The following is a 26,773-nucleotide window of genomic DNA, read 5'->3' as shown; positions in this document are numbered from 1 at the left end:
TCAGCTGGTGCAGCCGCTTTACTCAGCACATACACACCTGAGGATTTATATTACATTATGACTTTTACATTGTAGGAAATGTGTTTTTCTATTTTTAAAAAAGGAAAATATTATTTCAGGTTGTACCAGGTAACAGTTTAGTCCCCCCCCCCCCCTTTTTTTTTGCCTTAATTCTTGCTGGCATAGATTTAACAAGATGTTGAAACTATTTCTGAGAAATTTTGGTCCAGATTGACGTGACGGTGTTAAACAGTTGCTGCAGATTTCTTTGCTGCACATCCATAATCCAATCCTCTGGTCCCACCACATCACACAGGAGATCTATTGGATTGAGGTCTGGTGACTGGAGGTCGTCAGTAAACTCAGAATACAGTTCAAGAAACCAGTCTGAGATGATTTGAGCTTCGTTACTGGTGGTACACTTCCCTACTCAGGGAGGGTGTGGCGTTTAAATGGCATCACCACCAACAATTCAACTGTTGATTCAAGACAAGATGTCATCCTGTCTCCACCAAATTCTGGTCCTACCACTGAATGTCTCATCTATAATCGACTCATCAAACCAGGCAACATTTTTCTCATCTTTCATTGTCCATGTTTGAGTCTGCTTTAACTGCAGCCTCAGTTTTCTCCTCCTATCAGACAGGAATGGTACCCTGTGTGGTATTCTGCTGCTGTAGCCCATCACCTTCATCATGTTGCATGTTCTGAGATGATATTTGCATACTGTCCATGTAACTATGATTATTTGAGTTACTGTTGTCTTCATCTCTAACCAGTCTGCCTGTTCTCTTCTAATGTCAGACATTATCAGGGATACTGCAGCTCACTGAAAAGTTTTTTTTTTCTTTTTCAGACCATTCTCTGTAAATCCTAGAGATGGTTGTGGGTTAAATCCCAGTAGATTGGCAGTGTCTGGAATACATAGATGAGCCCATCTGGCACCAACACACATTCAAAGTCACTTAAATCCCCTTTCTTCCTCATTCTCATTCTCAGTTTGAACTTAAGCAAGTCATCTTCATATCTAGGTGCATGGGGTTGGTGCCATCTGATTGACTGATTCACTATTTGTGTGGACAAGCAATTGAACAGGCATACCAAATTAGATAGGCGTAATTACTACAATGGTTTTTGTTTTTTGTTTTTTTTCTGGCTAATTTTCAGATACAGCTGTGTAATTTACATTACATGTAATTTAATTTCATGGAAATATATTACTGGTACCTTCTGATGATTTTCCATCTGTTACTATTCTGCAGATCTTATCAGTCTCTGTATTGTGCACACTGCATGCCCTCAGTTCAGAGGGTTTAAATGGTTGCTTCAGAAGCTTGCAGCCTTAATCATTATCCGTTCCCACCCATATAGACAAAAACATGCACAACAAAAGGACACACCGTCATCCTCACAGTGAGTGTATAATTATGTTGTCTAGCCAAATTATCCAGCGGTTGCAAATGCTGAATTGTTTTATCCTTGGAAACCCTGAATGGGTCAGAATAAAAATACTGCCGTTGATTACACTGCCATAGTATTTCATTACCTGGACGCTTTTTAATTACTTGGTTGGATTGTATAATTAAGTTACAATTTCCGTTCTAACTATGCAGAAACTAGACCGAATAAAACCATTGCTCATGCACATGTTATTACTATAAAGTTGTGCACAATGAGTATTCAAAACTGGAGTCACATTTGTCCATTCTATGCCTGGTAAAATCCTCTGTCAAATTAGGATTAGTTTGCTAAATTCAATTGAGAAGGAGCACCACCTCTTCCACTTTTACTAAATCTAACACTGCTCAGCCATTTTGACAAGCTAATAACGGCATCTCCAGGAGCAGTTTTCTCCTCTCCTCCCCACAAAACTGCCCAGTCTGTCTCTTGAATAGATCAGAGTGATGGAGAGCCTTGTGAAGTATCGCCCTCGCTCTCTGATCAAGTGAGTCAATCCTGAGCTTTGTACTTTGTGTCTCGAGGCTGCCCTCACAAGACCACGACACATACTTTGTTTAAGTGTGTTGTGCAGCTTTGAGGCTAAGCCCGACCAGACGACGGCTTTAGGTTGCGCGTGTGAGTGCTGGGAGCTGTCCATGGTGCTGAAAATGAGAGCTCATTAACAAGAAAGGAAGCAGAACTCTTTCTCAAAGGGATTTATGTTCAGTGAAGAGAAAATGGCAGAAAAACAGTTAAATTGCTTGTTTTCTGTGGAGTCCTGGTCTCACTGGGAAAATGGAAAAGAATAACATTTTGTGATATTGATCTACATGGTATGTTTGTGTTGCTTGAATCAAAACTATCCTAAAGCAGCAGAGTTTCTTCTTGATATAGAATAGATTACTTACAGAGTTTTGCTTGACTTTTTGTTAAGCTGAAACTGTGGAACTGGTCCTTTTTTTTAAAGAAAAGATAGAATTACAAAAAGAAAGTTAAAAATGTTGTCTTCGAATTTGTACCAATTGTGCAGCATGCAGTATGCCAGCAGAGAAAAATGAACTTATTCACTATTCTATGAGCACAGTTAGCCTGACTGTGTCCAGTTAACTAAGAAACGTTTGCAACATTTATATTTCTTCAAATGTTCAAGAATTCCAAGCATGTAAAAGACAGGAAGTAGCCACATACTTGCACTTACTGAGACTCAGCTTAATGTATAGTATGTAATACCTAATGGATCACTTTTCTTAGAAAATGAAAAAGCCCAAAAGACATTGGCACACACACAGCAGGGATCTCAAAGGGGGCACTGTCCTGTTTTTCTGTTCTTTTCTGCTTAAGCACACCTGATTCTAATTAAATTGATCCAACAACTTGTTGTCAAGGTCTTTGCAGTTTAAAAGCAGAAAAACATGTAAAGCCTGCAGTACAGTTTCCTTTGTGGACCAGAGGTTTGAGATCCCGGGTTAATACTGAGAGCAGGGGTGTCCAAAGTCGGTCCTCAAGTGACACTGTTCTGCGGGTTTTTTTTTTATGTATTTCTGTTCCAACACACCTGGCTTTAATCAGATGGCTCCAACAGCCAATGAAGTTCTGCACAATGACTGATTAGTTTGAGTCAGGTGTTTTGAAGCAGGGATGCATGGAAAACCTGCAGAATTGTGGCCCTTGAGGACTGGAGCTTGACACCCCTGACTTCGACTCTCTTCTTTCTCATTTTGTTTAGAGCTTGGATGTCAGTAAATGAGCTCAGAAGGGAACTTAAGAATTAACTTTTTTTTTTTTTTTTTAAAATTTGGTGCAGAAAGCATTCAAACTGCTCGTTTTGTATATTATATTAAAAAAAAAAAAGAAAAGAAAAAAAAAAAAAAAAAAAAGCAAGCTCAAACTCTTTTAAAAAGCCGACACCTGCTGCTCATTAGTTAGTGACACAATGATGAATTATCAGACTTACAGATGCTTTATTGTGTGGCTTTGAGGCACTTATTTAATGTATGTTTTTAAAGATTTTTTTGTGCAATGTGCAATAATGGAGAACTTTTCATTGATATTCAAGTTCTGTGATTTCTTTTAATATACAGCCATTATTGTTGGTTAAAGGATACTTAGAGTTAGAGAAAAAGGGATGAATTATTAAGTAAACAATAATGTTGTGATCCCAAATTTTGTGATTGTTATTGTTCGTTTGCCTGCGATCAAATTGCACCATTAAAAGATAGTTGAAAACAAAAGGATTTCTTGATTAAAAATGTTGTTTACTTCAGACATCAGACAACTTAAAACTTGGGTCCTTCTTTGCAGCTTCATCAGCAGCTTGTAACCCTGTCAACATAAAATGTTTGTGAAACTGCACTGTTGCTCCAAGCCAGAAACACTTAATTTTATATCCTCAATGAACTGAAAAAGCAGCTGAACAGTATTTAACCTTTTTACTGTCCGGTAATTTGGTAATGTCTTAGCTTTAATGAGGCCTAACATATTTTGCCTGTCACCACCTACAGCAGGATGAAATATAGAGATGATCCATTACTCACTTAATGTATCAACATCAGCTGCACTGTCTCACCAGCAGGCATATGGGCTGTCTGTAACAGCGGCAGAGCTTGGATGGAGACATGCTCGTGACTCAAGGATGTGGATAAATGGGGGGATTCTGAGTCAAAACCAGTGGTTGGGGGATATACATAATCAGTATAGTTTTGTTTTTTGTTTTTTTTGTTTTTTCACTTTAAATACATTTTTATTTAAATGGATGAATAATATCTCAGAATTATCCTTGTTATATTTCAGTGTTTACATTTTAATCCAAAACAGGAAAGTGAAATACTGATTCAGGCTACCAACAATCTCCATCTTTTTCAGAATGAGTTAAGGAACTTTGGGTGTGCAGCTGGACGCTCTTTGCAACTTTGACACTAGGCGCCACCACATGCCCTAAACACAAGACTTTTTAATAAAGTAGCAGTTTTGCTTGCTGAAATTTGCTCAAAACTGTGTAAATGTCAGAGGGTAAATGTGCATATCTAATGGATTTTAAATCTAATATCACACAAATAGAATTACAACTAGCCTGTCCAAAAAGTCTTTCATTAAAGGGCATTTGTTCATATTGTTAAATGCAACACATAAGGTTGTTTTGTCAGCTGTTCCCTTCGGGAGGGAAATGTAAACATTTTTTCCTCACATTCCTCACTTTGCAGTGGCTTCAAAGTCAGATATTATGAATGTAAATTATTAAGGGATTTTTCATGGTTTAAAAATAAAATTAAATGAGAAATAAAGAATGAGGACTAAATTAAGTACTCAGCAATCAACAGTGTTTTTTTTTATTTTTTATTTCCACTTTGGAAGAGTCAGGCACTCAACAGAATCATAATTAGACTTGGGCCCATATCTGATAAATAAATCAGCTGCCACTCAGTAATATAAAGCAATCATTTAATTAAGTATTCCAGTGACATTATGTTTTGTGATTCATAAACAAATACTTCAACATGTGGTGCTCATCTTAAATGTAGTCACAATTATTTCTCCACTTCTACACCAGTGCATTCTGGTTAGTAGTGGAACGCGCACAGCAGCTGAACTTCTAAGCTGAACATATCAATACTGATCTTGTGCATGTTGGAAATTGCAATAACCATTCTTTTTTACATTTTGCAGTCTTACTGCTTTACTCCTGGAAATCTTGTCTGTACGTTTGGTTTTGTAGATTTTTCATTTGACGACTTATTTAGTTGTAATGATTGGTAGAATTCTGTGACTGGATGGTTGCAATGCGTTTTGGTTCTTGCAGATTTCTATTATTTTTTTCTTTATCCAAGAATAAAGAAATACAACAGAGTAACATCTACACACAGATGTTAAATTGAGGTGAGAAAATTTTTAAATGCTAAAATCTAAAAATGAAGTCAAATTTAAGCTGTTATTTTAGCATACCATCATCTATTTTCTTACATTTTGCTCATTTTCATAAATAAGCCTTTTACATGTCTTTGCATAACCAGGTGTAATTTATTAACACTTTTTTATTTTTTATTTTACAAAAACAATTAAGACTGATTAACTTGGATATTACATGTTATAACTTCACACTGATGTATACATGATGAAAAATCTGTCTTGTCTTAATCATATTTTAACATTTGGAAGATATGACTTTCAGCAGCATCTTTCATCTCATTGATGGATGTTTTGCATGTCGGCCTGAGCAGACATGGCTTTGTGCCAAAGAACATTTGATTAGATTTCAGCAGTGATCTGAATCTCGGATTTCCGCCATCAGACAGTAATCCTTTTTAGCCATAACAAAGATAAACACTTACTTGGCTCTGAATCCTCAGGATATATTTGTACACTCAAGGACTTACTTTCAATAAGCGGTAGAAGGAAATGGATGTAACAATGCACCATGAAGTGTTTTGCGGATGGTTTTGAGTTTTCTCTGATCACACTGAATGCTGTGCAAAAACTTGACCACAAGGGCATTGATCCTTGACTTTCGCTTGAGTGACTCAATGTTTTGATGTTCTGAGCTGAAAGGATTTGTAACAGAGCTTTGAAATGTTGATGATGGTGTTTCCTTCTCTGAAAATGTAAAAAAAAAAAAAAAAAAAAAAATCCTCTGGGTTATTGATTTGTCTTCCTAAAGCTACCACAGTGTGGTGCACCATTAGAGACAGCACGGCTTGTTCCTCAGCAAGTGGTCTCCATAGCAACAGGTAGCCACGTAGTCATGGCGGTAGTTTAGGGCAGGGTGTTGGCAGGGAGAGGAAGAGAGGGGAGGTGGGGGTGTATAGAAAGCAGTGGCAGACTATTAATAGAACCAATCAGGAGCAAGCGGTAGAGAGCGTCAGTCTCATGGCACCTCGTCAGACACATCACAAGCAAACAGACTGTTCTGTGTTTATGGTTGTACAGAAGTGTGCACGTGACTGGCTGTATCAGTGTGTATACAGCGTTTGTGTACATGTGTTTGGGACTGGATACTTTCCAGATTACGAACCGTTTCTGTGCTGCTCTGTTTGTTCAGGTTTCTTGGGTTTTCCCATCCACTCCTGTAGCCATCCTTACCTCTGTTGTAGTCAAATCAGCCCTCAGTTCATTTGAAGAAGTAGTCTGATATTGTAGATAGTCAACATGCTATAATATTTTTTTTTTGTCAATGTAATGTCCAAGTATATTTGCAACTCCTGCATTCTAAAACTGATTTGATTTCATAACTAAAGTTAGTTAATATCTCACACATTAAGTAACATTTGCCAAAGCTGTTATTTCCAAGTAGATTAATATTACAGTGATTACATTTTTATACAATACAACACTGTACTGGATAAAATAAAAACCTAATCAATATGAATATGCAAAAACAATTCAGAAAAAGTTAGACACTCCACAGAATTTTGCAGATTTTCTGTGATGCGCCTCCTACTGAAAGTTAGTCGAGCATTTATCTTGCATCCCACCTGTACTGTGAACTTATTTTAACATCTAGTCCTGTTTTTTTACTCTGTCCGTTTCTTTCTCATTTCCTTTTATTTCTTTGCTGAATCAGTCATGGTGCTTGTTCAAAACAAGCTGGTGTGTTTATATCCGCTGGCTAGAATGTGAAGCGGTACATGAAGCAAAATTCACAGCAATGTCACACAGTGTTCAAGAAAGAAAAAGTTGTATGATGTGGTTTCTCAGCATCAGGACACTGCTTGGAGATGACAGCTCCAGAAATGATCATAGTAAATGTCATTCCCCCATAAAACAAGTCAGAAAAGCAGTGTTTTAATGTTGCCATAAAAATAATACAAATTTCCCACATTTAGCAGCAAAACAGATAAATAAGGTTTTTTGGTTTTTTTTGCCAATGATTGTGGACATTATTTTTGAGTTAGAAACCCTAATGGTAAAATTATCCCTTATTATTTCTACATAATAAAGACACCGGGATCCAGAGGGTGATACATTTCACCCCTATAATCTGAACAGTTATTCCTTATTTCATTTATGAGATTTAAAAACAATCATCAAAATCCATCCAAAACATTATGAGTTATGTTGCTAGCAGACAATCCTACACAGTTGAATGCATGCTGTCCACCTTAACAGATGTTAAAAACAAACAAAACATAAAAACATCCTGGAAACATTTTCATTTATTTTCATTTAATTTCAGTAGACTTTTTCTTTTTAATATGATTCATTCATACATTTTCTGAACCGCTTAGTCTGAGAAAGGGTTGTGGGTCTTTTTAAAATAAGTTTTTTTTTCTTTTCTTTAACAAAAATTCTGTTGTGTTTCTTTTGTTTTTATTTGGATTTTATTTTTAATTTATGTTTTACTGTTGACATTTATTGGTGATGTTTTGTGTTTGCTTTTTTTTTTTTTTTAAAGTATTTTATTGAATATTTTTGGGTTTCTTGTCATATTTTCTGTTCTTTCTCTATTTGATTTGTTTTATGAAATTTAGTTATGTTTTCAGTTTTGCTGTTTTGTGTTCCATCTCAGGCCTGCAGTACACATCAAATGAAAAGCACTGATGATGGGAATAATGTTTTATGCATACATTTATAGAGCTTGAATTTGCCCACACTTCAGATAGTAAAAGGGCTATATTATTTAAATTAACTTAAGATAATGGGGTCACACAATTAAATAATTGTGGTGGCAAATTATCAGTTTTTCTTTTATTTTAAAGGCTATAATATTGGATTTTTCATTTTCTTATAAATAAATAGTGTACATCATTAGGATGTTTATACATTCCACAGATAGGTAGAAGCACTAGCATTTATATTTAAATAACAAAGTAAAAAAATCCAACTCACATCATTTCGCTTTTTGTTCTTTCTGTATCTCCATGATTAGTATTTAGTTGCTTCTTTAATTTAATGGATAGTTGCTACTTTGTTTGTGGGAAAGCTGTGTTGGCTAAAAAAGCTTCCTTTTGAAAGTTTCGACAATGAAGTTTGTTTCTGCATTGTTTAAAACTTACTTTAATAAGTTGACATGCTCTACTTCTTTTAGATGTTCTTCATGCAAGAATTTCTGTCCATTTTACAAAGCATGTTCTATAAGATCATGCAAGAACCTGCATTTGCTGCATCTGTTGCACTAACATACAAATGACCCATTTGCAAAATGCATTATATTTCCAGCTGAGTTGTCCTCTTTGCCTCCCTGTTTCTCACTATTTAGGTATCGCCTCTATGACGGTGCCTGTGTACATTGCCGAGGCCTCCCCACCCCACCTCAGGGGTCAGCTGGTGACCGTTAACACACTCTTCATCACCGGAGGACAGTTCACTGCCAGCCTTGTTGACGGCGCCTTCAGCTATCTGCAACGTGATGGATGGAGGTCAGACAACCAGAAATCTCTTACAAATACCGAACAGGAACCTTTAAACAACAAGCAGCCTCCGCACTGAGTTTATACACAGATGACTGTTGCAGGAGGAAAAGAGCCTTATTCATATAAGTGGTACAGTTTCTGTCTTACAGCTGTTCAAGTAGAAATGTTAACCATATATCGTTAAAGATAAACCAATGAACTACAAGTTACTTTTCAAAGGCAGCAGGAATATTTATCTCCCTTTACTGATAGTAAAGTCACAATATCATAGCAGCCTCCTCTCTTTAGGTTCTTCTCATATCAAATGCCAGAAACAGCCTTTCTGGCTGATTCCAAATGTCAGCACAAGCACAGGGCAGCTCATAACATTTACCACGAGCAACTGTATGGTGCATGTAGAAGATACCAGACTCATCTGTCTGTTCTGCTCTGTTCTTTTCATCATAATGTTTTCATACCTGTGTTTTTGTCCTGTTATTACAGTGAATGCAGTTTTATGGTCTCCAGCGTGTTTGGGATGCTGAGGATCAGAATTTTCCTTTTTTGAAAGGATTTTTTCGCAGCAGCAATTCTTATTGCTTTGACTGAAATTGTTCAGAAAGTCCTAGATTAGTGTGAGTCATACATGATAATAGCTTTTTGGAGACTCTCATTGAGTTCAGAGTATGAATGCTCAGTGATTGACGTAGCTCCCTGCACAGCGGATGAAAAGCCTCTTTTTCCTTTAGTGTGTCATTATTACAGTGTCCAATATTCAGATTGCCTCTATCACCTCATTCTTTGTATTCCTGCCACACATGATTTTTATTGAAAAAGTAACCTGTTGACAACATGTTGAAGTCATTGTGTATAAAAGTGTGTCAGGAGGGCAGTTTTCCATTCAACAACATCGTCTCAGTGACTTTGTTTGTGTAAAGTTATTCTGATATTGTGATATATTGATAAATTATACTGGTATTATTTCAATATATCTCCATTTTCGTATCATGTGAAGTGTTGTGGACCAGTTCTTCTATATTTTGTGAGGTGCATTTTGGGAAAATCAAATCAGTCAGATAAATGCATATCCGAAACATCCTTAAGCAGAATTCTGCTCTTAACAAGTGGCCTGATGGTCTAAATATATATCACTCATGAACCTCATTTTAACAAAAGTCTTTCAAAATTTCAGCTGAACCTAATGTGGTGATGACATCAGTTTTATTCTTAAAAACAGCTGACATGTGGACTTATTTGTCCACAAAACATGTGTCCACTACGAGAATTGCTCATGTCAGAGAATTTAGTACTGAGTTGAATATGGCTTTCTGCATATGGGAGACTGTGTTGAGTGAAAATGGTCAGTGGTTTCCTACTTTGAGCACTGCGCACACATTTTCCTAAAATTCCTCTTTTGTTTGCTTGGAGCTTTTTTGCCTGTCTTTTTATTTTGTTGTGTTTTAGAATAATGTGCTTTAGATAACGACGTCTAAAGTAAGAAAAACATTCTCTTTTACCCATCAACGATCCACTAACAGCATGTGTAATGAACCATCCATATTTGAAAGGAGTCATTCTTTAGTGGCTCTTTTTAACACCCTACACGTCACCCAACTAATCTGCTTGCACATAGATCAGTACAAGTTGTAACAACGTTTAGCATAATATATTTGGACTTACTCCTTTTATTCTCTCCTTTTTTCCACCAACAGGTACATGTTGGGTCTGTCTGTGCTTCCTGGTGTGCTGCAGTTCATGGGATTCCTCTTCCTGCCTGAGAGCCCTCGCTGGTTAATCCAGTGTGGACTGACCCAGAAGGCCCGTCGTGTGCTCAGTCAGATCCGAGGCAACCAGAACATAGACGAGGAGTATGACAGCATCAAAAACAGCATTGAGGAAGAGGAGAAAGACGGTGGAGGAGGTAAGCAGAGGGGCGATGGGGGGAATAGAGGCGTGGGGGCTTGTCAGGAAGGCAGAAGATTCAGCTGTCCTTTAATGTTGGATCCCACCAAAATATCCAGGGAAAACTCACAGTGTGTTTGTTTCAGTCCTGGCTGACTACGACACACAAAAAAGATAATTGCATGGCTTATTTAATCCCTTAGTAATAATTGTGTGAGCGGTGCTCAGTCATACAACTGAAGGCAAATAAACTCAGGACATTTTGATCAGCTGTGACCTGAGTATGTAGCACATTGAGTGTTTTTTCCACACAACAGTGGAGGGCAGTAAAAATTTCACACAGAAGAGATGGCGATGTGAGATCTGTCTGTAGTTTATGTCACACAATGTGAAGTTCTTCAGGTACCAGCAGCTAAAAGCTGTTTCCGCTGTTAAAAATGACACAGAAGGTTGTAGCAATTTAATTTATTAAGAAAAGCAGTTAAAACCAACTAAAATGCCCAATAAAACGATCTAATAAAAGTCCCAAAAGATGGGGCTAAAAAAGAATATAAAATAATGATACAAGTCCAAAGTCCAAATTAAACCAATTCAAGAGGGGAGACACTCCGGCTAGAAGGGGGGCAAAAGGGGCCCCTTGTCCTCTCAGTCCTTGCACCGGCCCTGTAGCTCTTTGCCAGTTCCTTCTTGGGTGGCTGGTGTGGGAGACAGAGACAGGAAGCACTAAAAGGCAGATTCTAGCAAATTATAGGCCACATCTGCATGCAGTGAGATATTGGTTCTTTTCTTTACTTATTGTTTAGTCAGCGTTGAACCAAATCCTTCCCAGCTGCGTGACTCGCCCTCTCTGGCCTCCCCCTGATGCTGTCGGTGTCCGTCTGTTTCTTCTCAGACTCACCATCCTGGCTGCCTCTGCTCTGCTTCGCTGTTTTCTGTTTGCTGGCCTCCTGTGGTCTTCACCCCTCTGCACTTAAATATCCCAACCCTCATCTTTTGCACCAATCACATACTAGGCATGTACCACAGTAATCAGTCTCCAAGTGTCTATTATTAGTCTAATTTGATTCAATTAGTATTCTTAGCTATTAAAAACAGTTTGTGCAGAAATATAAAAATTTAAAACATGTAGTAAAAAACAAAAAAAAACCAAAACATAATAGAAAAGCAAAAAAACCAAACCTAGGATCAAATGCTAAATTGCTGATTGTATCACTGCGACATGTACAGATAAAGAAGACTGTGACACTGGTGTATTACTGCCTGGTGGATGTTTTAGAACATTATCATGATTGTGTGAAGAGGCAAAATGATGAGACCACTGAGATTTCCTGATCAATTAAGACCTTAATTTCTATACCAGTAAAATGCTTTACAAGGCTAAATGTGCATGATTAAATAGCAGTAATGAACGACTGACAGAAAATGGGAGAACTGCCGGAAGATTTGCCTAGTTTTTAGAGATTAGATCCTTTCTTGCCATTTTCTGCTCTTTTATGGACATGCATTTTTAATATGTGTCTTAAATGGTGTTATTGAATGACACCTGGGTCCTGTCATCCAAAGAAAACATTTGGCACTTTATATATAAAAAAAAAAAAACATGACAAAGAGAGCTGTATATTGGAGCTGTTGAGTCACTGAATTGGTATCAAGCAGTAATCAGAAAACAATTCACTCTAAAAGGGACAGAAATTGATGTCTTTGATTTTCATGCTCTTTTGGAGCATTGTGATATGATGTAGCAAATTGGGAAATAACTTAATTTTAAATGTTAATTTAATTAAAAGCATATATATATATATATATATATATATATATATATATATATATATATATATATATATATATATATATATATATATATATATATATGTGTGTGTGTGTGTGTATATATACTAGGGGTGGGAAAACTAAATCGGAAATCCGGATTTTGTTTTTTATTAATCTTTTTACTTGTGTTCTTGGGCATATTAGCAGCAGAATGATGGTCTAGCTATGTTGTTTTTTTCTCATTGAAATGAAGAAAATTAACAAGCAAAAAAGAAGTTTTATACAGTTTTCTATTTTGTTTTTAATCCACAAGAATCAGCAATATTGAAGAATTTTGAGAATCGCAAATTAAATCGATATATATCTATATATATCTATATATATCTATATATATCTATATATATATATATATATATATATATATATATATATATATATATATATATATATATATATATATATATACATATATATATACATATATATATATATGTATATATATATGTATACATCTTCCCGTAACGCACGTGATCCAAAGCATAATTTTATTCATTCATTATACATACATTATATATATATATCTATATCTATATATATATATCTATATATATATATATATATATATATATATATATATATATAGATATATATATATATATATATATATATATATATATATATATATATAAAATGTATGTATAATGAATGAATAAAATTATGCTTTGGATCACGTGCGTTATGGGAAGATGTCTGCAGATGTCTTTTTTCGTTCCTACAGAGACCATTATATCCCACCAGATTTTCATCTGTGAGGGTGGATGATTAGCTGAACATGTCAGACTTCTTATCCTGGTTTTTGTGTGGTTTATAGGAAACTTACCGGGAATGTTGTCACCCTATAGGGGTAAGAATATAGCCAGAACCTTATTGCTAATGCTTTGACATGACAAATTATGTGTCAGCTGTGCGTACATACAATAAAATGGTGGTTTGCAGAAATGTTTAGGTAGGCGGGAATCAGACAAAATGTCATCCATGCAGCCGAACATTTAATATTTTACCTTTTTAGCAGTTTTCATATTGTAGCCGATCAATGTTTTCAGTTCCATTGAGACTGAATTATGTGCAAATTATCACTTATTATTTTTTACTCAGAGTCCAAACTTTTCTGACTACAGGCTTGTGAAACTTGACTAATGCAGTATAAAATCACATACTTGCAGATGCAAATTTGAGTTTATGGTGCATATCAGGAGCTGTGAAGTAATTTCAGTGAGCAGCACAGATGTGGTTAAAGGCTATAAATATTACTTCAAGAAAAGAGAGATAACATGCACATATAGCAGAGTGTTGGGTGGTTCTAAGTCAGTGACTTGAAGCAAAATAAAAACTGCATCACACTTTTCCTTCAGCAGTTTAATATGCTAATCAATGCTACAATCCTTTCAAGGTATTTGATGTTGTTTACACACTAAGCAAGCTCCACAGTGCTGTGAAAGTCCAGGCAGGATGACCATTGTTGGATTGTGTTTTTAACACCTCACATCCGACAATCACGACCTTCAGCTTTGACGGCAGCAGCTTCTGTTTCAGTGGCTTTGACATCCTCCTCAGTTAGGCTGTTCATGCTCTCCTCTCGCTGTGTGATGAAGTCCTTCCTGTTCAAAGAACAATAAGTCATTCACTCGTCTGCTGCATTCCCCTGACTTCTTTTGCGATGGTGCTGAGCTGTCAGTCAAATCGAACAGCGTGAGCAGTAACGCGGTATCGTTATATGGTGTGACGCTGCTGTCGGTGCAGCTTTCGTCTTTAGTCAGTCTGTTCATCTATTCATCATAACTTTGTTTCTTTATATAGAAAAACAGAAGTGCATCACTCTCTGTGCAGGAAGATATGTATCCTTTCTGAGGTGCTTGGAAACTGATTATATGCAAGCTTGAGTCCAGGAGAATCCCTTTTGTATTAGATATCTTTAAAAATATCCTTTTAATTTCTAATATGTTGTTTTTCAGCAATCATTAATGTGTAATTTGAACATAACATAGGATGATACATCTGTATTAAGATCTTTAGATAGGCGATGATAAGAATGGATGGAAAAGATGGATAAACTGTTGGAGTGAAAGAAAGAAATTGTGGTCAGTTATTGTGGGAGCTGACCTTTGCTCAACCAACATATGCAGGCGTTTGATACGAAAGGGTGTGTGCAAATAATGATGCTGGTTGTCATGTTCTGGTTGAGAAGTCAATATTGCTACAAAACTGGGTGTCTGTGTGTGTGTGTGTGTGTGTGTGTGTGTGTGTGTGTGTGTGTGTGTGTGTGTGTGTGTGTGTGTGTGTGTGTGTGTGTGTGTGTGTGTGTGTTTGTGTGTTACACTCCATTCTGATTCCTCAAATCTTTATCTTTAATCTTGCTTTAATTTGCTCTCAACAAAACCAAAATCAGATGAGAATTAAATCATGTACATAAACACGTAGGCAGGTTGACTGTCATCATGTTTCATAATACACATGCATTAAACATCTTTTGTGGCACTGGTGGGTTTTATAGCAGACTTTCTGCTTATGTTACCTTACCTGTGATTTTTATATTTCTGCAGAAATATGGTGATAAAATGCCTTTGTTGGTTATTTACCTTATGATGGACAAAAATTGCATTCTGGGGCAAAATGGGGCAAATTGGGTGAAAAACAACAATAAGAGCAAAACATGTTTTGTTATGAAGTAAAAAGAAACTGGACCAGGAGTATAATAATTAACGAGCTTGCCTGTAAAAGTTTCAGCATAAAAAATATCAGTGATTTTGTGTGTGTGTGTGTGTGTGTGTGTGTGTGTGTGTGTGTGTGTGTGTGTGTGTGTGTGTGTGTGTGTGTGTGTGTGTGCGTGTGTGTGCATTAGAGTGGGGCTTGTGTGCTACCTTTGGTTTTGGTCATCTTTCTCATGTACTATTGATCCTAAAAGTAGATGGACAAAGTCATGTTTTTTGTTTTTTTTTTTACCTGCTGAGACCAAAATATAATGTTTTTGTGTTATGAGTCAAGAGAGGAAATTGTACTTTTACATAGGCGCTTATTTCATTTGTTAAACAGGGGGAGGTAGCATTGGGTCTGGGCTAAGTAAGTTGAAGTTAGCAATGTGTGCCTTTAGATGCCACTACATCCTAAAGCTTTTTTAGCATTTGTTATCATTTTCCTTATACAAGTATGTAACAGTCTGTTAGTCATGTTATAGTTTCTGAGCATAAAAGTGGCATTTTTGTTTTTGTTGACAAGTTGCGAGGAGGAATGCAGGAAAACAAGGAGACAATTGACAAATTGACACTAGGTTGAGTAAAATGGAAAAAGTAAAGACATAAAAAAGACCTAGAGGAGGAGACGGAGGGAGACTGGATTCATCTAATAAGCTAATAAACCTTGATTAAACAGTAACCAAATATTTTGTGAATCACCATGGGCTGCAGTGAAGAGGGCTGTTTTTTCACACACATGGTCGCAAATAATTGCATACTGATGTGCAAAAGCAGGCACAGGCAATGGAGCACCCCTCTTGTGTGTGTGTCCATTGTTTTTATTTTCATTTTAAAGTCTTTCCTCCATGTCTCCATGTCACTCTGCAGTCTTCATCAGTAGCTGCGTACCAGCAGAAGCACAGCATGAAGCCACCTCACTCTACTAGTTAAATTGTGGCCAGCAGTTAAATAAGAGTAGTTTCCAAAGTGTGCAAACCTTTATGAATATCATTGTTTCACTCAAATGTGTCTCCATTTTGGTTCCTCTGTACTTCCAATTACTGAGGCAGAGAGTTTAACAATAGGTCAGTTTTTGGGGTTTTTTTTTCCCTGCTGTGATGTTGCCAATATCCTGTATTGAGCTATTCTTTCTGTTGTTTCTGGTTAGAATGATGGCAACGGGGATGGACTGGCAGCATGCTGATGGCAAATTAACTGAAAACATAATAAAGTGTTGTCCGAGTAGACAACACTCTATGGATCCTGAAAATCTGTTCTGTTTTGCTACCTTAAATAGTAATGCAATGCCATGACAAATGCAGGAAGTGTCTTCCTGTATTTAGTGCGCTTGAATCAGACCGGGACCTGCGTTTGTAGGTGGACTAACTCTTCTTCTTTGATCCAAATCAGGATTTTTTTGGCGCATTCACAGTTCCCCAAACGAAGTGGACTTTGCAAGCAATTGTACAAGGATTTGAGTCAAAAAGGCTGATACGACCGTGCCCTTAACTACACTAAATCAAATGTGACAAAACATTAACAAACCAGTGAAAACATGGTTATGTTCTGATGTTTTTCTTTTATGTGGTGTTTGAGTGTCGGGCTGCAAAAAACCTTCATTCTGACAATTTTATGTTGGATCTTTGGAAACAGATTGAACATTTCACGTTTCACAACTGGGACAGAAGACGAAATGCAACATGACACATTAATTAATCTTTGTAATCGACGTTTGCATCTCGACAGAACAGTGCGATTCATTCTGTTTTCTAAATTCACTGGGTTCATGATGTGGGTTCCAGCAGTCTTCCTTTCCCTTCCCTTAATCCAATATAAAGATCTGTCTTTTCAACACGTCATTTCATACCTTAATGCAACAATACTACATTTAATGTTAACACACCTACAGGAGACATAACTGCTGTCCTCTTACAACCTGAGACAGTAAAAGGATGGAGAAATTAACGACAGCACCAAATAAATTTTGGCTGCTGAGGCAAGAATTAGTCATGGTTAGGTGACATCAAACACCCCCTGAATGAGTCACAAACGGGAGGCTTTTGTTTATAGCAGGTTTAGGATCTGATCCAAAATTCCAAGCAGTCATGTGCTTTGCTTCAAAGTCTGCAGAGCAGAGGGAGTTGAGTCAGTCAAATGAAACTTATACAGAGATGTGAGCTGGGTCATTTTATTTAAATACGTTCTTGTGTTGGAAGAATTAAGATTGTAGTAAAATTTTAAAAATATTCTTGTTAAGTGAAAATAAAAAGTTTTAGGGGTTGAAAAGATGGGAGGGCTCGATGACTTGTTTAGGTGCCCAATTACCTCTGCAGATGACACCAGCTGGTCTTTGATAGGAAAAGAACAGTCTTACCTCACCAAGCCTTTGAGAATCACATGGCCCTTGGTACGCGTTGTTTGCAGTGTGGACAGACATTAAAGGGTAGTTATTACCTTTAGTAATTTACAACTGGCTCTGATGTCCATGGAAGTGATATATAACCATCCATTTTCTCTATATGGTTTAACCTGTTCAAGGTTTGGAGGTGAATAAAACAAAATAAACAGCTGCAGCATCTCCAGGCTCATATATGCTGAAGCTTTGTATGAATGAACAGATGTCTTGTAATAATTCCATATTTATTGAAAATCCTTTACAAACTAAGCCAGTTTAGTCTCTGTGTCTGCAGGCTCAAGCAGTAGCAAACATGGTGGCAGTGAAGATTGTGATAATGCACATTCTCTACATAAACATGGTGTCCTTTTACAGGTGCACAGTGGAGAGCATACTGACATACTGCATGTGTGTGTGTGGTATAACAGCTGCACAGTGGCTCAGAGGAAAGCATTTCAGAAACTCATTAACACTGCTCAGAAGATCACTGGTTGCCCTCTCCTCAGTCTTGCAGACCTTCACAGTTCACGCTGTCTCAAAAAGGCCCAAAACATCAGCAGGGACTTTTCGCACCCTGGACACTCGCTGTTTGAACTAATACCTTCAGGTAGAAGGTTTAGATTTTTGAAGACGAAGACAAACCGATTTAAGAACAGTTTTTACCCAATGGCAGTCATCATTTTAAATACTGTTAATCATAGATGATTAAGCTGGGGCAGCAGACGGTACACTATTGCATTGTTTGTGTATTTTATTTATTTTAATCTCTATCTTTTTATATTATGTTTTATTGAATGAATGAGGCATCAACTGAAATGGCACTCTAAATTTCATTGCACTTGTTGCAATGGCAATAAAGTTTATTCTATTCTATTCTATTCTGTTCTAAAAAACAGCACAGTTGAAGGCAGTGGTTAGCGTGGCCATTAAATACAGCAGATCTTCTACGTCTTTGTTTCTTCGACTAGATGCACATGAGCTATGTTGTCTCAACAGTTTCCAGTGCCACTGCTTCATTTTACTCTGCTGGGTTTCGCTTGTTCCAGTTCTGCACCCAAATAATAATAATAATGAATGTAGAGGAGGGACAGAAGGTTCCATCCGTTTGTGTGTTTTATATTGAGCACATATAAAGTAATCCTGAAAAATATTTTTGTGCAGTGTGTTGGAGAAGTTAACATTAGTGTAAATGTGTTGCAACTCCAAAACATGAAAATGACCTTCTTCTTTTAACATCAGGGATTAAAACAATTAGATTCACTTATTAAAAAATAAAGATAGTTTCTTCTTTAATCTGCCAGAAAGCAAAGTAATCTTCAGTACCTCATTTATAATTTAATGTTAAATGTTAGCATCTTAGCTCTTCTTGCTAAGGCTACAATGCAACTACTAGTTACATACTGTATGTCATTTTAAAAATAAAAACAGTGTATTTTCAGTGTCATTTACAGCAAAGGAGACTTTTACCTCGTAAGCTTACAGTAAAAATTAAAACCCATTCACATTTATATGTGGCAACCTCTTGATTTGTTAAGTGTCCGATGGCGGGATTCTGCAACCTGACGTCTTGACTATTATTGTGTTACTTTTTTGATTCAAACATGAAAGTTGGGAGAAAAATAGTAGAGGCCTGAATATGAATTACAAAAATAGTAACTAATAGTAATTAATTTAATCAATTTTCTCTTGACCCTTTGATGTTGCTATGCCACTTCACTCTGAACCTACAATTATCACCTCACTTTATTTATATAGCACATTTAAAACAGCAACAAGTGCTCTAAATGGCAAAAAAAAAAAAAAAAAGCCAAAATATTCTAAAAAATATAAAAACTAGTGAAGCACAAGGAGAGTGCAGACCTCCACCAAGCAGCTTATTTTCACCAATCTTGGGATTTTCACCCTACATTCATTTCATATGCTTACACAATTAGATTACTACATTCATTGAAAGCCAAGACAGTTTTTTTTCTTGTGGTATTTCTTGCATGTTTATATCTAAATTTGTTTTCTTGCAAAGATGAAAATGACTAAGATCCTATTTTTTGTCCTGTTCTAGATAGTAGTATCCAAAATTTTGCAGGATCTTGTAAAACCAGTTGGGAGCTTCTCCTGTATTTTTTGGCGAAACACCTTGACTATTGTAGTTTTTGCATGAAGTTGCTAACAGACAGACACTAACGCCAGCTAAAACATTACCTGTAATACTTTGTTGACAGAGGTAAAAAGCACAGTTACCAGTTTTCATCAAGGTCTGGCCTTTAGATTGTCTTATAGTAACTGGCTTCACTTATTGCTCCTGCGAAGGAGAGTAAGTGTAACCTTAATGTGTGTGAGTGTTTCTGTGGCTGTAACCTGCCAAAACTGAGGCTCGCTGGTTTCCATAGAAACAACATTTCTCGCTTCCCATTCTCGTCTCACCTTAGACTTAAACAGTGATTAGAGAAAGTGTAACCCTCCCATTTTCTTCACACCTTTTCTTGATCTTTCACACACTCACATGCACACAGGACAGAGAGTGTAACACATGATGCCCAGTGTTCAAACAGCTGAAAATCATAGTAGAACTTTTGTACAGCAAGCAGCAATGATTGCGCATCATCATTTATATCAGCCCAAAGTACAGTCTATGTTGCGTAAAAATGTTATTCTTCTTATGTTGTTGTTGGGACGTTGTCCTTTAAAGTTTGAATGGCAAGAAAATTTTCTAAAAATTAATCAAATCCAGTGGAAAAATCTAAGTTCAACATGTCTTTCATTTTCTTTTCAGCACAGATAACATTAGATTCTGCCTTCAATCAAAAGTGCATGTTATACTCCATTACTGGGTTTTTATATATTTTTTGTACATCAAGTCGAAGATGGAGGAAGGACATATAGAAACCCTAAGGGCCTACTTCATCTTGATGTGATAATGATGTGTGTCAGCCTCAAATCGACAAACTCTGAAAGCTGTCCGCTGTGACAACAGAGTGGAGAGCGGAGGCGAGCTGGGAGACAAAGAGAAAGTGAAGTGGAAAATGAAGGTGTTTGGGCAGCAATTATGATGGAGAGGCAATATTGTGGCAAAATTCCAGGCCAATTCTCTTGACCATTATGTTGCCAGTCTTCATGAGAAACTTCATAGTGCATTCTCTGTAACACATTGATTTCTTTGGAAAGCTTGTTCATAACAATTCTTGTTCCAGGCAGGACTGAGCAGATTCAGATATAGCTGTAGGAAAACAAAGGGCACGTCGGGACACTGAGTGGTGGAGGCAGCATCGCAACAAATCATTGTTTCAGCAGTTACGTGTCACTGGTGCAACACATTAAAAAAAGTTTTTTTACATCCCAAAGTTCATGTAAAAACAAATGAAAAATAACAAATTTATAACGAGTAATTGTTGTTTTTGTATTCCAGTTTAGTGTTCAATCAACTATAGATGGAAATTTGTCATGCTGTCAAACAGCATTATGCCAGCCAACATGCTAAGGTTGGAGGAACTGAATTAATTAGAGGAGGTGCTCTCATCCTCTAAGTGAGTTTTTTTTTTGTTTTTTTTTAATAGGATGTGCTTTATGCAAGCCCAATTATTACATATGACTAATTTGGATTATATCAGTTTTATTTGACTGGATTGTAATTGCATCGCAATGAATTGTTTTATTTGACCTCCTACACATTGCAGGAGTAGGCAGCGTTTGAAGGTGTGAACATCAGCACAAAGACACTAAAAAGAATGTGGGGCTGGGGTATAAAGTGGACTACCCATGGCTTCTTGGCCTTCCCCTTTCTGGCACTCTTGTAGACATTGTAGCAGGACTCAGGCACTTTGATCATATATCTGAATATATTATTTTTTTCCGCAAATGAGTTGGCTGCATGCATACAGCTTCATTATGCTTTGCAGGTGATGCTGTCATTGATGATTCAGGTTCAGAGGTGTATAAAGTAGAAGAAGTAAAGACAAAGCAAAAGTCCTGCCATGTTTTTGGATCTCCTGATGCACTTCGAACAGGTGTTTCCTCTAACAGGCTATTCTACCTTCTAGTGGAGGTGAGCTAACATTCAGTAGGTTTAGTGACTGGTTGGATGTAGCTGCCGGACAGAACTTTGACTTTCTACTTCTACTTTACACACCTCTGTTGAGGTCAAAGTGTTCATGTTGATGTAGAATATCTCAGCTGAAGTACTGATCAACAATAGATGATTAAGCTTAGGCAGTGTAACGAAGGAGTCCTCGAGACAGATAAGGTATAGAACAAGTTTATTCAACAACAGGTAAACGACGATGATCTCACCAAGCTGATGGTGAAGTAGCTTAAAGGGATGATCCAAGAGACAGGCAAAGGTTCAAAACCAGGATGTCAAGCTGAGGAGTCCAAGAGATGAGGAGGGATAAAAACCAGGAAGTCAAGCCACGGAGAATCCAGAGACAGGCAGGGGGTCAGAACCAGGGAATCAATCCAAGAACGATCTTCGGGGTTGGTGAGTGAGTTGGGGCCTGGAAAGGGTCAGAGGGAAATGGCTGCGAGCAGTTACGATGTTTGACAAGGAATGACTGGAGAGCTGCTGTTTATGAATCTGGAGGATGAATAGGGATCAGGTGAATAATTAGTAGTCAGGAAACTGGCTGCAAGGGAAGCTGGCTGGAGCTGGCAGAGCCCAATGCAGTGCAATGCAACAGTTAATGCTGCAGCTGATCAATAGAAACTACTAAAATGTTCCAGGCGGAGCTCGTTCCAAAGAACTTTGGTTCCACGTTATGTCCATCAATCTATGCCCCCCCCCTCATTCAGTTAATTATTATCTATACGGCTTATTCTAGTTGAGGGTCACAGTCTGATTACTTCACAAGGGAATTCAAGATTTATACAAGTTTTAATTTTGTTTTTAAGCTTAATGTAAAAGCACATTATCCCAATGAATAGTTCTTTACTTCACATTTCTCTGACACTGAAAAAGACTGGACTGATGCAATATCAGCCCCTGCATTTTCTGGGGTGGCATTGTGATGGAAAAAAAATCTCCCTTTTAACTGGAAAAAAATTCCTGTGGCAGAACCACACTCAGGTAAGGTGGCAGTTTTTCTCAATTTCCACAATCTCCAAAAAATTTAAGCCTTTTTGTACATATACACAACAAACACATATGATTAAATCTGCTTTAGTTTTAGTTTACTAGTGTAGCTTTTAAAGTTTTTCTGCCCTTATCCATCAGTGTCAAACACTCTACATCAAATTCTTAACATTTTTATTGATAGAGGAATAACTTCTTGAGATGCACCATCTCGTTTTCAAGGGGGTCCTCTAAATAAAAGTAACAACAAAAACCAAGAGCAGCAGCATCTACAAACAGGAAGGGAGAAAAAAAGAAGTAAATAGATAAATCACAAAAGAACAAAAATAAAAATAAATAACATATGTAATACATGTAATAATAATCATCAATAATACATCTATACAAACACACACACACACAAACACACACAAACCACTCCCGTAACCCCAAAATTCAGAGCATGTTAATCCCCTACATTGGCCCAATAAAAAAGTAGAGCAAGTAATCCAGATAATAGGTATGTTATAAGTGAATATTGCTGCAGTATAGAATACGAATGCTAAGGAATCATTTTAGCTTCAGTTAAGTCCTTTTTTTTTATTATCTATATCAATTTAAAACTAATTGCTTTCCTTTATTTGTGGTGTAGTGCAATCTTCTTTTCCATTTGACTGGCCTTGTTTCATAACAAAGTATTTCCAGGTAATTTATTAGCACAATGCGTTAGCTATCAGTAAAAGGGGGCTGTATTTGTGTTCCTGCTTCTAAATAATTGATTTTACACTATTATTATCGCTGCTTATTATTAATAAGAACACACAGGCACAAACACACACCTGCTGAATGTCAGAAGGAGTCTAAGTGTCTATCTTTTTTACAGCCATAACTCCCACTGACTTATTAATAATACAAGGTATTTGAACATTTTATAATACTACTGCAGTTCAGCGCCTGCTTACATCCATGAGGAATATCAATACTTCACACACAAATAAAACAGTTTGGAATTACAACACAGTATTTTTCTTCCAAACTTTACATAAAGGTGTGACTCATGCATGGAAAGGAGACATTTTGTATAAAACCAGGGTGTGAATCATCTCATTTCATCAGTTCAACTGGTTTTCAAGTGAGTAGCAGTCAGCTCACATTCAAGCTTCACTGTTCATTGACGTAAGCTGCGTTCGCTGCTCTTCTCTCAAATAGCACTTAATTGAATCTGAACATGTTTGAGCCTTTGTCTTTTCTGCTAATCTACTTTTGAATAAATGTACTTTTCTGATTAATATGTTCACAAGGGTAATATGATCAAATATATTGGGAAAAGATGGGTGGGGATGGCACATTTTTTTCCCCCAAGTTTGAACAGACTTGTTCATTTCAAACAGTAATGAGCTTATTGGTGGGGGTGGCAGTGTAGTGAAAAGGAAGGAGGGAAATGGAACCAAAGTCCCAGCTGGGAATTTATTGTTGAGGTTGCATTAGCAAAGGATGCAAAGAAAGTCAAGCTTCTCCTGATGAAAGCAAAGAGGAGATTAGTGAATTAATTTTCTGTAATTGCTTTCCATCCTGTCTTTCTGTACTTAACCTCGTGAAGAAAATATGTCCAAAACCCAGTATGAATGCACTAAACCCAATGTTCATAGCTTTAAGTGTTTTATAGCTGTTAAATTATAATCGGACCATTCAGTTGAGGAGTTTCATTGATCCTTAAAGTATTAGCCAACACTTGTAAGTGGTCACAGAGGTCATTACTTCGTGCTGAAAAATCTATGCACTTAATACCCACTGAGGAGCTTTGGGATTGCTTATCAATTTACAACAGAAATACCAGGTAAGCTAAAAAAGTTGAGCTGAGTTTGATAAATGTTAAGCAGCTTAAAGATCTTAGCATTGTTTGCTGAGACTCTGGGCGATTATAGTAGCAGAATTACTGTGGATTAAAAAAAAAAAGATGAGTTGTGAATATAAACAAATTACAGTGCTCAAAACTGTCCATTTAGGAAGCAACACTGATTGACAATCAATTTCACATGCTGTTGTGCAAATGGAACAGACAACAGGTGGAAATTATATGCAATTGGCAAGACACACCCAGTAAAGGAGTGGTTCTGCAGGTGGTGACCACAGACTACTTCTCAGTTCCGATGCTTTCTGGCTGATGTTTTGGTCATTTTTGAATGCTGGCGGTGCTTTCACTCTAGTGGTAGCATGAGACGGAGTCTACAACCCACACAAGTGGCTCAGGTAGTGCAGCTCATCCAGGATGGCACATCAATGCGAGTTGTGACAAGAAGGTTTGCTGTGTCTGTCAGCGTAGTGTCCAGAGCATGGAGGCGCGACCAGGAGACAGGCCAGTACATCAGGAGACGTGGAGGAGGCCGTGGGAGGGCAACAACCCAGCAGCAGGACAGCTACCTCCTTCTTTGTGCAAGGAGGAACAGGAGGAGCACTGCCAGCGCCCTGCAAAATGAGTGCCAGCAGGCTACAAATGTGCATGTGTCTGCTCAAACAGTCAGAAACAGACTCCATGAGGGTGGTATGAGGGCCTGACGTCCACAGGTGGGAGTTGTGCTTACAACCCAACACCGTGCAGGACGTTTGGCATTTGCCAGAGATCACCAAGATTGGCTTATTTGCCACTGGTGCCCTGTGCTCTTCACAAATGAAAGCAGGTTCACACTGAGCACATGTGACAGACGTGACAGAGTCTGGAGACCCCGTGGAGAACGTTCTGCTGCCTGCAACATCCTCCAGCATGACCGGTTTGGCAGTGGGTCAGTAATGGTGTGGGGTGGCATTTCTTTGGAAGGCCACACAGCCCTCCATGTGCTCGCCAGAGGTAGCCTGACTGCCATTAGGTACTGAGATGAGATCCTCAGACCCCTTGTGGGACCATATGCTGGTGCGGTTGGCCCTGGGTTCCTCTTAATGCAAGACAATGCTAGACCTCATGTGGCTGGAGTGTGTCAGCAGTTCCTGCAACACGAAGGCATGGATGTTATGGACTGGCCCGCCCGTTCCCCAGACCTGAATCCAATTGAGCACATCTGGGACATCATGTTTTGCTCCATCCACCAACGCCAAGTTGCACCACAGACTGTCCAGGAGTTGGCGGAAGCTTTAGTCCAGGTCTGGGAGGAGATCTCTCAGGAGAACATCCGCCACCTCATCAGGAGCATGCCCAGGCATTGTAGGGAGATCATACAGGCTCGCAGAGGCCAACACACACACACACTACTGAGCCTCATTTTGACTTGTTCAAAGGACATTAAATCAAAGTTGGATCAGCCTGTAGTGTGTTTTTCCACTTTATTCTTAAGTATAACTCCAAATCCAGACCTCCATGGGTTGATACATTTGATTTTCATTGATATTTTTTGTGTGATTTTGTTGTCAGCACATTCAACTATGGAAAGATCAAAGTATTTAATAAAAATATTTTATTCATTCAGATCCTGAACGTGTTACTTTAGTGTTCCTTTTATTTCTTTGAGCAGTGTTTTATATGAACAAACAAAAGCATAAACTCAGGATTTGAAGCAGTTTTAAATTGTGTTAAAATGTCAAAGAAACCACAGAGTGAAGAAATTTAGAGCTAAAAGTAATTTATAAGAGTGTAATGGAAAACGACATGCTCGTCCTTCATTAGTGAATGTGTGCAAACAAGTGATGCTCACGTGTGTTTCTCAGACTAGCCTGCTTGGTTGCCATAGGGATGGATTCAGCCCTTCTGTGAAAGGTTCAGCAATTCATTCTTCTGAAGGAGAACAGAATTGATACTTTTCAAAGTTGAATTCCCTAAATGAGAAAGTATGTTTCTAATCCAAACAGTGTCCTTTATATGCCTGAACCTGGCCAAATGATCCATTTCCAAGTTTATTGTTGGGTCTTAAAATAAGGACTGACCAGGTGACTGTATTGCCTAAACCTGACATAATCAATCTTTACCCAAAACAACTCATTTTAGTTTCTAAACCTGAGCAAATTAATTAAAACTTTCCAAATAAAAATAATAATGCATAAACCTAACCAAATAATTCTTTTTTAACTATACAAACATACCTAATACATTTCTGAAAGACTGGGTTGTGCAAATATATCACTACAAGGAATTTTTTACATTTTCACCCATTTTGGTTTTTCTAGCTTGACTGAATTAAATAAGACA

General features: G+C 37.5%; 1 protein-coding gene across 1 annotated transcript in view; it reads left to right on the top strand.

Moving 5' to 3' along the window:
• Positions 1–26,773, top strand: part of LOC306773653 (proton myo-inositol cotransporter-like) — a gene marked incomplete at both ends in the record, with an annotated part of 75,774 nt that overhangs the window by 6,566 nt on the left and 42,435 nt on the right. The window contains 2 exons of the mRNA XM_079263527.1: positions 8,630–8,789; positions 10,475–10,683. Of these exons, the coding sequence (XP_079119653.1) occupies positions 8,630–8,789; positions 10,475–10,683 (369 nt within the window). The remainder of the gene's footprint in view (positions 1–8,629; positions 8,790–10,474; positions 10,684–26,773) is intronic.

The sequence above is a fragment of the Telmatherina bonti genome, assembly GCF_933228915.1.
Source record: "Telmatherina bonti genome assembly, chromosome: 23".
Taxonomy (NCBI): Eukaryota; Metazoa; Chordata; class Actinopteri; order Atheriniformes; family Telmatherinidae; genus Telmatherina; species Telmatherina bonti.
This window is presented reverse-complemented; position numbering and strand designations above follow the sequence as displayed.